Below are 14,775 nucleotides of genomic sequence, written 5' to 3' on the forward strand. Positions count from 1 at the left end.
CGCTGCATACAGGTGGTGCACAGGCACCACTAGGGGGCGCTCGCTGCATACAGGTGGTGCACAGGCACCACTAGGGGGCGCTCGCTGCATACAGGTGGTGCACAGGCACCACTAGGGGGCGCTCGCTGCATACAGGTGGTGCACAGGCACCACTAGGGGGCGCTCGCTGCATACAGGTGGTGCACAGGCACCACTAGGGGGCGCTCGCTGCATACAGGTGGTGCACAGGCACCACTAGGGGGCGCTCGCTGCATACAGGTGGTGCACAGGCACCACTAGGGGGCGCTCGCTGCATACAGGTGGTGCACAGGCACCACTAGGGGGCGCTCGCTGCATACAGGTGGTGCACAGGCACCACTAGGGGGCGCTCGCTGCATACAGGTGGTGCACAGGCACCACTAGGGGGCGCTCGCTGCATACAGGTTGGGCACAGGCACCACTAGGGGGCGCTCACTGCATACAGGTTGGGCACAGGCACCACTAGGGGGCGCTCACTGCATACAGGTTGGGCACAGGCACCACTAGGGGGAGCTCACTGCATACAGGTTGGGCACAGGGTAGGGGGAGCTCACTGCATACAGGTTGGGCACAGGCACCACTAGGGTGAGCTCACTGCATACAGGTTGGGCACAGGGTAGGGGGAGCTCACTGCATACAGGTTGGGCACAGGGACCACTAGGGGGAGCTCACTGCATACAGGTTGGGCACAGGGACCACTAGGGGGAGCTCACTGCATACAGGTTGGGCACAGGCACCACTAGGGGGAGCTCACTGCATACAGGTTGGGCACAGGGACCACTAGGGGGAGCTCACTGCATACAGGTTGGGCACAGGCACCACTAGGAGGAGCTCACTGCATACAGGTTGGGCACAGGCACCACTAGGGGGAGCTCCTATTTTGTGGACGGTGGATAACTCTTCTGTGATTTCCTCAATAAGTGAATTAGACTAGTAAATGAGCCTCCGTTCCATCGCTTCTCATGTGGTTGCTGTCTCCCCTGTCAGCAGCCCGGGTCCACTCCTCCAGTGACAGCGCCTCCAGCTCTGATGAGACCGTGTCTCCCAATGTGCCAACTAAGAAGACACAAGTGCGATTTCTGGAGCTGCATCGCGTTGCCTCCTCTTCCACCATGAAGAGGTAACGTTCGCCGTCCGGCCCGCTCGCTGTGCGCTCCGTGGGGTTTTTTTCCCTGCTGACTTCTGACCTTGTTGTCCTGCAGTTCGCCGCTGGAATCTCCTTCCTCTCCGATGTGCGAGGTGCTGCACATGCCGCAGTTCCAGATACGGAAGCTCCGGAAGCAGCTGAACGAGGGCAGAGACTTGAGGGATGAGCTGGAGCTGGAGCTGTCGGAGACCAAAAAACGACTGGCGGAAAAAGGTAGGGCGCCACAACGATGGCGGTTATGGGGCTGCGCAGGTCATGTGCTTGTGTACTGCGAGAACGGCTGCCATGTAGCATTCACATATAAATGCACAATGCTGATAACCTTCTACGTTTGTCTCACATCACCTTCACAGACGCGCAGATCTTCCTCATGCAGCAGCGGATCGAGCGCCTGGTGGTGCTGAATGAGAAGCAGGCGGACCAGCAGGAGCCGCGAGAGATGGAGGAGCTGCGGGAGAAGAACGAGAGGTGAGGCAGGGTGATCTCTGTCCTGGATACACTGCTGAGGGTTTGTTACCGTTGGGTTTAGCTCACAGGATTGTTCAGACTGGATGCAATTGCAACAAACCCTCAGCTGTGAGTTATCAGAATGCTTCCAATCACTGATGGAAACCAAAGGAATGGAAGCACAAAGGGAAAGAGATCAGAACTGAATCCAAGGGAAAAGCGGAGCAATTACTCCATAGCAACCAATCAGATCTCTGTGTCCATTTTTCAGGCACTCTTCTGATTGGTTGCCCTAGGACCTGCTCCACTTGTCCGTGGATTCAGCTTTGATAAAACTACCCTGCAGTTTGTAAGAAAGTTTGCGGAACTTTTTTTTTCGCATTTTAAGGAGTTTTCTGGGTCTGTTGCTCAGCTGTCAGAAGAGGCTGCAGTGTGTGCATGAGCGCCGCAACCTCTTCAGTCACATGACCTGAGACCACCCCAGCCATTCAAGTGACTAGGAGTGAGCTGGGAAGGGGTTAAACCCCATCATGCATGACATGAAAAAAAACAAGATGGCGGAATCTTCCTTTTATTTCATTTGTTCCTCATGTCCTGTATAAAATAAAAAGTGATGGAATTACAATCCCCCCCCCCCCCCCCCCTTCCCAAGAGAAATTGAATAACTCAAAATTCAGCTCTGTGCCCTGCAGTGGTGCCGGTAGAGGCCGCGTGTCCACAAGAAGCGCCTCCTATCTGCTCCTCAGAAAAATACAACTTTTTTTACTCTTCGAATATATTTATCAAAAAATAAAGCTTTCTCGGTCTTGAAGGCGCCGAATCGTCTGCTGTCCCTTTAAGGGTTACTGTGGTTGTCTGTATTTATTTGTAACATGAATCATTCATAATCTCTTGTCTGTCAGCCTCATGATCCGTCTCCGGGACGCCCTGAAGCAGTGTCAGGATATGAAGACGGACAGGAACCAGCTGGAGCGGAAGATCGATCAGCTTTCTGATGAGAACGGAGACCTTTCGTACAAGGTGAGCTCTTCCCCCAGCGTAATGCCAATCATAGTAAATGATCGGCACGGTGCCCAGTTGGGGTTGGTGGCGTGCAGAGAGGCTTCCTGTCCTTGGGGATTGGCACATAGAGTGGGAGTATCCCACTTGTACAGACTATTGCTGCGGGCAGGTAGGGGGCTCGGGATCTGCGGGCAGGTAGGGGGCTCGGGATCTGCGGGCAGGTAGGGGGCTCGGGATCTGCGGGCAGGTAGGGGGCTCGGGATCTGCGGGCAGGTAGGGGGCTCGGGATCTGCGGCCAGGTAGGGGGCTCGGGATCTGCGGCCAGGTAGGGGGCTCGGGATCTGCGGCCAGGTAGGGGCTCGGGGTCTGCGGCCAGGTAGGGGCTCGGGGTCTGCGGCCAGGTAGGGGCTCGGGGTCTGCGGCCAGGTAGGGGCTCGGGGTCTGCGGCCAGGTAGGGGCTCGGGGTCTGCGGCCAGGTAGGGGCTCGGGGGCTGCGGCCAGGTAGGGGCTCGGGGGCTGCGGCCAGGTAGGGGCTCGGGGGCTGCGGCCAGGTAGGGGCTCGGGGGCTGCGGCCAGGTAGGGGCTCGGGGGCTGCGGCCAGGTAGGGGCTCGGGGGCTGCGGCCAGGTAGGGGCTCGGGGGCTGCGGCCAGGTAGGGGCTCGGGGGCTGCGGCCAGGTAGGGGCTCGGGGGCTGCGGCCAGGTAGGGGCTCGGGGGCTGCGGCCAGGTAGGGGCTCGGGATCTGAGTGTCTCTACACGGAGTTGTATTTAACTGCTCTCCCTTTGATATTCTTCTCAGGTACGAGACTTGTCAAGTCGCTTGGCGCAGCTGCAGGACGCTCTCAATGAGACCACCGAAGAGCACGAGGGGTCTGTGGCCAGCTGGCAGCAGAAGCAGAGTCAGCTGGAGAACGAGCTGAACACGGCCATAACCGAGAAGGTAAGACCCGCATGTGCGCTACACCACTCTCCTGCTGGCTGCACATTGTCGGGCGGTGGTAGCGCATGTCTTCTACCAGCTGCTACTTTGGTGTCACAGAGGTGAGTATAATCCTTCCCTTCTTATGATAGAAGGAACGGCTCGTACAGATCGCAGCGTCTCACTCTTAATTTTTTTTCCTTTTTATTTGGGGGGGGGGGGGGTCTCCTCATTGGGCCAAATGCCTGACAAAAGTACCACTTGTCAGGCCGATCGCACTTGCTGCAGACTTTCATTTGCAGTGAAATCCACAGCGAAGCCTCTAGTCGGCACCGATGACTTCCCCCTACCCCCACTATACATGTGCATTTTAAAAAAGGTGAAGCGGTATAAAATTCCAATATGTGTCAGTGATGTGGTGCCACAACTCTTGGGATATGGGTCCAGCATTAAGGTGGTATACTGGGCTTTTAAATCTGATAAAATGGCCTTTGGATAGGTGATCAGCAGTTGATTGACGGGGGTCTGCCGTTCGGGATTCTCATCGATCAGCTGGCTGCCCAGCTCGCTGTCAGTGCAGCCTTGCCGGACATCATCCGTGGCCACGGGGGAAGCGGTGGAATTGCCGTCTTCACTTCCATTGAAATTAATAGGATAGGTCATCAGTTTTAAAAGCCTGGAATACCCTTTAGGATATCAGAAAGCAGACTGAGCGACTTGGTACAGTGAATGCGTCTGACGGCCGTAGTGGGCTGTGGAGGGCGCTCACATTTGGCGGTGGTTTGCGGGTAGCACAGCACCAGTTTATCTCAATGATTATTGTGACAATGTTGTGTATTACAGAAATGTTTGGAGGAACGCAGCCAGATCCTGCAGGAGAAGATCTCCATGTTGGAAGACCAGCTAAAGAAGATGGGAGACAGCGAATCCCATGACAAAGGCGAGCGATTAGGGGACGTCCTGAAGGTACGTTACCAGCATGATAGAAGAGGGCAAAGGTGTAGAACGGGCTGTACCGCCTGTAAACATCCACCATTACCTGCATCCAATGGAGAGCTCTGACCCTTCCATAGTATGGCGCCCCTTAGTGTTCATAGTGTGGTGGTGCTGAGGGGGACACCGGAAAATATCTTGTGTATTTTGGTTGGAAATGGTGTAAAGTAACTTCTAAACTATCCGGTGACGGCATTATAGAGCTTCATATGAAGTTGATTTTTATGGGTCTGTAAGTTTGGCGTACGTTATAAGTTATTTTATTGTTACATTGCTGCTTTTTGACCATTTTGTCTGTTTTTCTTTTAGCTGGAGCATTTACAGCAAGAGGTGGCTGCTTTAAACACTAAGTCATCGGAGCTTCGAGGTCGCATCAAACACCTGGAAGAAGAGAAGGTGGCAGCGAAGGCGGATTCTGATGCACAAAAATCGCGATTTGAATCAGAAAAGATACAGCTCCAAGACATTGTAACCAATCTGCAGACCTCCTTATCAGAGATCACCTTCCAGAAGGAGAAGCAGGACCAGGAGGCCAGGGTCCAAGAGGAAAAACTCACCTGTCAGATCACCACACTGAAGCTGGAGATATCCAAGCTAAAGATGGCCCTGGCGCAGAAGGATCAGGAGTTCTCTGGTCTCCTCCAGGAGGTGGACGAGGAGCGACGACAGAGAGGACAACTGGAGGCGGTCCTTCAGAAGCAAGAAGAGTCTTCTAAGAAGAACATAGCAGAATTGAGCCATCAAGTCGACCATCTTGGCAGCACGCTAAGGCAGACCGAAGGCAAGTTGCTGGAGTTGAATGAACAACTCGGCCTGAAAACCCAACAGATGCACAGTTTGCAGCAGGAACGGGATAAGTTTGCTGATGAGAAAGACTCCGCTATAGCTGTGTTCAAGGAGTACAAGAGTACCAAGGAAGAGGAGGTGAGCACCTTGGGTAAAACATGCCAAGCCTTAAAGAACGATCACCGAACTGGTTTGGCTGCATTGGAAGAGTTAAAGAAGGAAAAAGCGGAAATGGCTCTTAAAGTGCAGGAGCTGGACGCCACCATATTGGACTTAATTGCGAAATGTCAGAACCTGGACGCTGAGAACGATACACAGAGCAAGTCCCACGCGGCCACGCTGGAGTCCTTGAAGACGCAGATCTCCGAACAAGAAGCTCAGCTGAAGATATACGAGCAGAAAGTGTCCGAGACGCAACTGGTGAGTGAAGAAAGTGCACAGATTAAAGAACGGCTCGCGTCCCTGGAGGAGACTCTGCAAACCCTGAATGAACAGTTGGAAAAAGAGAAAAAGAACTCTGCTGCGCTGGAAGGCGAGCGGCAGAAAAGTTCTGAGCTCGAAGGAAGTGTGAAGACCTTAAGGGAGAGCCGGGAGCAAGCCGTCACTGACCTCCGCAAAGAGAAGTCTACGGTTAAGAAGCTCGAATCTCGGGTCACACAGATGGAAGAAGAGCTCCAAACCAAAACTGAGAACCTGCAGCAGAAACTGCGTGAATCCGCCGCCACCGTCAGAAAACGAGAAGACGAAATCGATAAGCTCACAAAGGAAGCGTCCGCATGGAAAGAGAGAGCCAGCAGCTCCAGCCAGGCGGAGGCGCACGTCGAAAGGTTAAAGAAGGAGCACGAGGAGGTCTGCCAGCAGCTGGAAAAAGAGAGGCTAAAATTGTCGAAAATAGAATCCGAGGCGAAAACTGCTGCGTCCACGCAGAAAGATCAGGTGCGTCTCCTGGAGACAGAGCTCGCTGCAGCAAAGGCGCTGCTGAAAGAGAAGGAAGCCCAAGAGCAGAAGCTGCGCCACACCATCCAGGCCACGGAGGAGAAGCTGCGCTCGGCACATCGGGAGGACGCAGAACACGTGTCTCAGCTGGAAACCACGTGCAGCAATAAAGTGCAGGAGCTTCGGGTCCTCTCCAAAGAACTCGCTGATGAGAAGCAAAAAACCGCTGACTTAGAAGCCACTTTAAAGCGTGTGAAAGAAAAGAAGTCTGAGAAGATTGCAGCTCTGGAGTCACAAATAAGTTCAATGCAAGGCGCTGTCAAAGAGCGCGAACAAGCCGTGGAGAACCGGACCGCAGAGCTGGAGCAGATGAGCAAACAGCTTAAAGAGTCTCAGGCGAAGCATCAGCAGGCTCTCGCCCGGAAAGAGGAGGAGGTTCGTTGTCTGGCAAAGGAGAAGGAAAAAGTCCTCGGAGAACTGAAGACCGAGCAAGGAGCTAAACTGGAAGCGGAGGATCAGCTGCAGAAATGTAAGGACGTCCACAAGAACGAGTCCTCGGCTCTACAGAACGAACTGTCCCGCTCACTGGATCTCATCACCATGAAGGAGGGCGAGTTGGAGAGACTTGCCAAAGAGATCTCTTCTAGAGAGGAAGCGATCCAGAAGGAGAAACGCAATGCGGCCAATCTCATGAAAGAGGTTGAAGGACTAAAAGTCTCAAAAGAACAGTCCGCATCGCAGGAAGAGCAGATAAAGCACTATATCCAAACCCTCAAAGCCACGGATTCTGAGCTCAGCACTCTGAAGGCCGCACTCTCTGAAAAAGACAAACGGCTTGAGCGCTTGGAACAAGACCTTCAAAGCAAAATCCAAGAAGGCGCTTCTGTCCAGCAGCAGTATCAAGCTACATTAAGGGAAGTGCAAACTCTTCAGTCCAGGACGGCAGAACTGGAGAGTAGATGCAGCGGGCTGGAAGATGCCGTAAACGTCGCTCGTAAGGAAGCGGTCGATGCCAAAACTGCAGCATCTGAAAAGGCTTCTGCATCTGAGCAGCATCAGAAGGGGATGCAAACGTTGGCCACCGAGGTCAAGCAGGAACGGCAGAAGACATCCGAGCTCGTGAAGCAGTTGGAAAAGTCTCGAGCTTTGCAGGCGGAGAGAGAAGCTTCCTTAGACGCCTTGAAGAAAGAACTGTTCCATAAAGTTCAGGAATTAGAGCAAAGTCAAAAGTTATTAAGCGAATCGAACCGGGAGTTGGCTTGTGTCAAGTCTACATCTCAGGAAAATGAAAAGGAGTTGTCTGGAAGCAAGGAGCAAGTAGCCCAACATCAGAAGGAAGTCGAGAAGAAAACCGAACAGATACAAAGTCTGCAGAAGGAGTTAAATAACTTGGCTTCCAAGCTGACCAGCAATGAGCGCAACTTTCTGGAGGTCAAGGAACTTCTAGCAAGAGAAACCAATAGAAGCAACGGGCTGGAGCAGCAGCTGAGAGCCGTCCAGGAGAAGTTCAAAGCCTCTTCCAAGGAACTCCTTGAGAAACAAGGTGCTGCCCAAAGTCTAACAGCACAGGCTTCATCCTACAAAGAGGAAGCTGAAAAGCAAAGGATGGCTGTGGAAGGACTTCAGAAGTCCTCGTCGTCTTACCAGGCAACAGCAGCAAAACTTGAGAAGGATATTAAGATCTGGCAGGAGAAGTGCAGCCAGAAGGAGGAAGAGCTGTCCAGGATCCAACGTCAGCTCGAGGAATTGGCGTCTCTTCGGAACCTCTACCAGGAAATGAAGACCGAGCGGACTCAACGGGAGAACCAACACAAAGAGGAACTGCTACAAATCCGGAAGACGGCGGAGAGTTTACAGGTGGAACTGGACAAAACCAAAGCAGAGGCGGCATCTGTGATGTTACTGAAGGGCTCCTTGGAGGAGAAGGAGAAGTTGGTGGAGACACTGCAAAAGGAGGCGAAGGAGCATCTTAACCAAATGACCTCCCTTCAGGAGGAGAACAAGAACTTGTCCGGAGAGAATAAAACTCGTTCCCAGTATCACGAGAAGATGCTGAAGAAGATGCAGACTGAATTGGCAAAGACGTCTGAAAAGCACACACAGGAACTCGAGTCTCTCCGACTGCAGTACGAGAAGAAGGTCTCTGAAGACAAGGAGCAAATGCAGGACGTCAGCAGCAAATACGAACATGCCAAAACTAAGATTCTGGATGAGAGACAGAAGTTCCAAGAGGAAAAGCAGAAACTGCTGACTCAGGTATCGTGCTCCTTCTTGTGAGATCACACATAAGACTTAAAGTGTTTAAGTCCTGGGGTTCCTCCTTAAGTACCATGTCAGACGCTCGGTAGGCAACCAGTATGGTCACCACTGGGAGTCTCGCGCTTCTTAGAGAGGTTCTGCCAAAAACAACTTGTCCTGTAAAATCAGACCAGTGACTGCCATCAAGGGCCGTCCTGGCGAGATCCTCCGTGTGGCTTTGTGGTTGAAGACTTTTGTGGGGAAATCTTGGTAAATATTAATGTGTCCGTAATACAGATAAGCGTCTCGACGACCGCGGGTCTCCTGACCGGAACCCGAAGCACTTCATGTGACCATCTGAGCTCAGGAGCGCCGTGGTCGGCCGGGGTACTGGTCTGGCTTAAGGACGCAGTTGTGCACCCACATAATATGCTCCTGTGTTTCGGGGTACAATCGGTCTTCTTCACTGAGGGTTCCGTCAGAATTGCTGTAAACAGTATTAAGATGTAACCGTTGCTTTGTAACCACCTCACGACTGCATAATGTAATCGCGCGAGGTGTACGGAGGGGGAGGGGGAGGGGGAGGGGGAGGGGGCTGGGGCGAGCCTGCTACATAACTAGCGGCAGACTGACCACAACTTGCGCTTGGCTCCAAGCTTCCGTTAACATGCTATGATCAATGACTGTAGCATCTAATCAGTGTTCATCCTGCGTGGTGATTCATATGTGTAATACATGCACGATGCCAGAATCACAAGGGGCTCCTGAGCTAAATGGGGACAGAAGGTTAAAACTTTTGGTCTCCTTTTTGATAAGGTTTTTGGAGGAAACCACAGTGAAGTCTAATGATCCATAAATAATGGAAACTGTCGGACGGAGAACGAAGTGTGCACCTTTTTGTCTCTGACTAATTTAAAGCGAATATTCTGACAGAACCAGAATTTGGGGCGATTCGGGTCCCAAAGTCCATTAAAGCGCTGTGTTCCTGGTTAGATATATCTCTTCAACTCCTTAGTTTCAAAATATCTGCATGCTGTCATTGAATGTGAACAATCTTTATTGCCTCCAGAGAGCCCTGAGAGTAATGTAAACCAATGAGGGGAAATGAGAGGCCCGTAGCGGCGCCAGCTTACTTGTAAAGTCTGACATTTCTTTATTAAAAGCCATCCAAAAAACAGCCGTGTTTCGAGGTGTAGCACCTCTTCATCAGTGCCAGCTGGTTGAGAGCCCTTGATGGAGCCAGAAGTATTGTGAAACGAAGCAGCCTTGCTTCATCCATGAGAACACGGTTCCTTACCCTTAACAGCTCAGGCGAAGCTGAGCCGGCGACATCCGCAGCGGGAGCCGTCTGTGACTGAAAACCTGGCCCCCTGTTGCAACAGCAGGGATCGGTGAGACCTCAATCCCTGCTGTTACCGCCAAACACTGCTGTTAACCCCTGCTGATAGCGGCATCTAACGAGTTCACAGAGGGAAGCGCTTCTCCACTGTGATGTTATAATAGGGGTGAGTAGGACAGTGCCTCAGAACGTATGTACGTATCTGTCAGAAAGAACCCCAAAATTTGAATTAAAAATTGGTGTGTAAAGGGATATAAACAAAAAGGAAAACCTTCTCTGCACTCATAAGAGTGAAACAATAAATCAGCAACAGTTACATGGAAAGAGGGGGTTATAAAGCCAAATAAAACTATCAAGCATCATAAAGATAAAGGTGCATTACAGCACCGACACTCTCTGCATCAGCGGTCTTACTGCCCTGTAATCTGTGTGCCTGAAACAAAACTGAACTGATTCCGTATTGAATTCCTCTCCCGATGTCCAAAAACATCAGGGAGGAGGGGGTTTGATTTGGCTCTATACCCCCCTCTTTCATATAAGTGTTGTTGATTTGTTTTTTCACTCATATGTGCAAGAATTTTTTTCATTTTATCACCCCACCTGTGGTCACAATTATTGATTAATATATTGTAATGCAGAAGTACTTCCATCTATTATCAGTGCGATCATACCATCGCAGGTTCAAGTCCCCTATGGAGGTATAAGGCGGTTTTTGCTGGCACACTTTAATCTTAGTTTTAAAAAACAAACACTAAACTAAATGGTCAAAATTTTTTTTCGTTCATTCCTCCTCCCCAAAAAAATTGCAATATGATTTTTAAAAAAGACCTATATACCCCAGAATGGTATTGATAAAAGCTGCACCTCGTTACGCAAAAAAAGCCCCCCCCCAAAACTCAGTCCGTGGGGAAATTGGGTTTTATCGTGTGATTTTGGAAAACTTGAAAATCAAAAATTGGTTCGGTCGTAATCGCACTGATCTGCAGAAAAAAATGTATCGTGTCCTTTATGCTGCCTGATTGGAGCTGTAAGATACACTGGCAGAATAGATGGTCTTCTCTCCTCGCCCTCCAAAAAACACATTATATGCACCTAAAAATGGCACCAACAAGGACTGCCGCTCGCTGCGCAAAAGTCCCCCCTCACACGGCCGTGTCAGCGGGAAAATAAAGTTATGGCTTCAGAAAAGTGGAGATGAAAATCATTGCGACCTCAGGACTGAACTGGGTCGGGTCACTAAGGGGTTAAAGGTGAAGATGTAAAAAAAACTCTGCAAATAACGTTATAGAGAAAAACCATATACTGTCCTTTCCGTGGCTCCTCCCATCCAGCGCCGCTCTTCCTCTCTCATGCCTCCGGCCTCAGCGTGCGTCTGCATGACGGCATGTGGCTGCAGGGATTGGCGCGGTCGGAGGAATTTTTTAGCGATTTCAATTGACCCCTTCCTGGGAGAGCTGAGCGAACCCAGCAGAGCGGTTTGCAGCTTTGGCTGTGACTGTAGCGTAGGGCGTGATGTCATCAGTACCATCATGTGACCATCGGCCGCCGTCCTGGATCGCGCTTCTCATTCACGCTTGTTGGTTGTTCCCCACAGGTGGATCATTTGGAGGCAGCGAAGAAGGAGCAGTCTGACCAGGTAACGGGGGTAACCGCCGCTCGGCTGCAGCTCCTTAAACGGTGATGGTGCATGCCGCTAACACATCCCACTCTGCGCCATCTCTGGGCTCTCGCTCCGCAGCCGTTTTCCTTGCGAACTGTTTGCCCCCCCCAGGGGCCGCAGCAGAACACGGGACCGCGTTGTGGCGTGAGCGGAATGCGCCGTTCCCCTCTCTCACGCTTGTAGTTGAATAGATTCTGCTGTGGAGAGGCTCTCCTGGCTCAGGTCAGAAAACTTCCGTTACTTTGGCATCTTCTGCTTCCGAACCATCAATCTCCCCGTGATTCCCCGTAATCGCCCCGCGGCTCGCCGCTCCGTAGATGGATACTGCCTGCACAATGATTCCTTGTAATTCTGTTCCTCGCAAGCTTTGTGCTTGACCCTCCCCATCCTCGATGTCCAGGGGGGCAGCAGAGAGTCTGGATTATCCCCTCCCCCGCTCCCGGTCGTGTGGACGTGATATGGTGATTACAGGGATGGAGAATTTTGCACGATCCTGCAAACAGTTTTCAATGAAGACCGCAGCATGGCCCGTGGGGGGAGGGGTGGGAGGAGTGCATGCTGGGAGTGAGCATGAGTGCACGCTGCAGGGGCTCCTCCTCCTGCGCTACTAACCTTTTACGCTGCATAAATCTCGCTGCTTTGCCCTCCCTCCTTGTGACGCGCTGCAGACGCTCGGGCGTGCGCCGCGCTCCGGTCAGCGCCGGGTCCCATCATGAGCAGAGGAAGAATTATGGGGCCTAAATAATCCACTCTGTTTACAACCGCTGCAAAAGAAAGCCATCGCACGCTGCAGAATCGGGTCACGATGTGCAGTTTAAAGGGGTTGTCCAGTTGTAAATTATTGCTGGCCCACCCTGAGGATTGACAATCAGCAGTAGATCCCCCACCGATCAGCTGTTTGCTGGACCGCTGTTCTCATGTATTTGAGCTGATTTCTGCAAGAAGTGGACAGCTCCGTTCCTTCGCAGTGGCCAGGCTTGGTATCGCAGGCTAAGTTCCTATTAAAATGAATGAGCTGCAATACCAAGCATGGCCACGGCAGTGGGAATGGAGCTGTCTGCTTCCTGCAGCTGATCGGCAGGGGGCTTGGGCAACATCTGCTACTGATGGCCATTATTAGTTTACAACTGGACACTCCTAGAAGTCTGCAGAATGACAGTTGTTTGTTGCAGAATTCGCCCCTTTCAATGCGGGCGGCGAATTCTGCGGCAAATCGGAACCTAAACTTGCAGCAGGTTTTGCAGGGTTTGCTGCAGAAATTCTGCTCTGCTTGGCTGCAGCCTTAAAGGGGCAATCCGACTCTAACAGACGGATGAGCTAGTGCGCTCGTTAGGATCTTCCTCTCTCGTGTCCCCGCTGACAGGCGCGCGCCGGACCTCCGCGTATGTCAGAGCAGTCTGTCTCCTTGTGTTGCGTCTTGTCGCTTCTCACCTTCCTTCTGCGGTTTTGCAGGTTCGAGAGCTGAACAAGCAGGTCAGCCAGCAGGAGAAGACAATCCGAAGCCAGCAGCAGAAGCTGAAGGTACGAGCCGCAGGGGCCTACGGGGACGGCTGCGGGACTGCACTTGGGGGGTTAACCCCTTCACGCCCCACGACATACATTTATCTTGGGAGTGCAGGGTTTGTATGCAGCGGGTGCCGGCTGTCACTGACAGCTGAAACCTGCCTGCAATTAGCGGTAACACTGATCGTGGCTGTTAACCCTTTTAAAAGCCTCTGCCAATTCTGACAGTGGCATTTAAATGTCCCAATCTGTATTCGGGGGTCCTGAAACAAATTGCAAAGGAGGGGGGGGGGGGGGGGGTCATATAAAGGGTTAAACGGTAAAACAGAAGTTGGATTTCAGCTTCCCGTTTGTGTGGTTTTGTTGCTCTTATGTAACTCTACTGCGGGAGGTCGGCTATATGTAACGTCCGCAGCGTCCCTGCTGCTACTATGTAGGTGATGCTGGCGCTGTATATAATGTCCGCAGTGTCCCTGCCGCTACTATGTAGGTGATGCTCTGGCTGTATATAATGTCCGCAGCGTCCCTGCCGCTACTATGTAGGTGATGCTGGCGCTGTATATAATGTCCGCAGCGTCCCTGCCGCTACTATGTAGGTGATGCTGGCGCTATATGTAACGTCCGCAGTGTCCCTGCCGCTACTATGTAGGTGATGCTGGCGCTGTATATAATGTCCGCAGCGTCCCTGCTGCTACTATGTAGGTGATGCTGGCGCTGTATATAATGTCCGCAGTGTCCCTGCCGCTACTATGTAGGTGATGCTGGCGCTGTATATAATGTACGCAGCGTCCCTGCCCCTACTATGTAGGTGATGCTGGCGCTGTATATAATGTCCGCAGCGTCCCTGCCCCTACTATGTAGGTGATGCTGGCGCTGTATATAATGTCCGCAGCGTCCCTGCCGCTATTATGTAGGTGATGCTCTGGCTGTATATAATGTCCGCAGCGTCCCTGCCGCTTCTATGTAGGTGATGCTGGGGCAGTATATAATGTCCGCAGCGTCCCTGCCCCTACTATGTAGGTGATGCTGGCGCTGTATATAATGTCTGCAGTGTCCCTGCCGCTACTATGTAGGTGATGCTGGCACTGTATATAATGTCTGCAGTGTCCCTGCCGCTTCTATGTAGGTGATGCTGGGGCTGTATATAATGTCCGCAGCGTCCCTGCTGTTTCTATGTAGGTGATGCTGGCGCTGTATATAATGTCCGCAGTGTCCCTGCCGCTTCTATGTAGGTGATGCTGGGGCAGTATATAATGTCCGCAGCGTCCCTGCCCCTACTATGTAGGTGATGCTGGCGCTGTATATAATGTCTGCAGTGTCCCTGCCCCTACTATGTAGGTGATGCTGGCGCTGTATATAATATCCGCAGCGTCCCTGCCCCTACTATGTAGGTGATGCTGGCGCTGTATATAATGTCCGCAGCGTCCCTGCCGCTACTATGTAGGTGATGCTGGCACTGTATATAATGTCCGCAGCGTCCCTGCCCCTACTATGTAGGTGATGCTGGCGCTGTATATAATGTCCGCAGCGTCCCTGCTGCTACTATGTAGGTGATGCTGGCGCTGTATATAATGTCCGCAGTGTCCCTGCCGCTACTATGTAGGTGATGCTGGCGCTGTATATAATGTCCGCAGCGTCCCTGCCCCTACTATGTAGGTGATGCTGGCGCTGTATATAATGTCCGCAGCGTCCCTGCCGCTACTATGTAGGTGATGCTCTGGCTGTATATAATGTCCGCAGCGTCCCTGCCGCTTCTATGTATGTGATGCTGGCGCTGTATATAATATC

The 14,775-nt window shown here is 52.1% G+C and overlaps 1 protein-coding gene across 3 annotated transcripts in view; it reads left to right on the forward strand.

The window, feature by feature from the left end:
• The window catches only part of NUMA1 (nuclear mitotic apparatus protein 1), a 48,962-nt gene that overhangs the window by 15,013 nt on the left and 19,174 nt on the right, over nt 1-14,775 (forward strand). For 2 of the 3 annotated variants that reach the window (XM_066588396.1, XM_066588397.1), the window contains exons 8-16: nt 1,006-1,138; nt 1,221-1,378; nt 1,519-1,633; nt 2,515-2,632; nt 3,413-3,553; nt 4,376-4,498; nt 4,835-8,503; nt 11,419-11,460; nt 12,937-13,005. In XM_066588396.1, the coding sequence (XP_066444493.1) occupies nt 1,006-1,138; nt 1,221-1,378; nt 1,519-1,633; nt 2,515-2,632; nt 3,413-3,553; nt 4,376-4,498; nt 4,835-8,503; nt 11,419-11,460; nt 12,937-13,005 (4,568 nt within the window). The remainder of the gene's footprint in view (nt 1-1,005; nt 1,139-1,220; nt 1,379-1,518; nt 1,634-2,514; nt 2,633-3,412; nt 3,554-4,375; nt 4,499-4,834; nt 8,504-11,418; nt 11,461-12,936; nt 13,006-14,775) is intronic. The other variant, XM_066588398.1, reaches the window with a different exon arrangement.

Source organism: Eleutherodactylus coqui, chromosome 1, assembly GCF_035609145.1.
Source record: "Eleutherodactylus coqui strain aEleCoq1 chromosome 1, aEleCoq1.hap1, whole genome shotgun sequence".
NCBI lineage: Eukaryota > Metazoa > Chordata > Amphibia > Anura > Eleutherodactylidae > Eleutherodactylus > Eleutherodactylus coqui.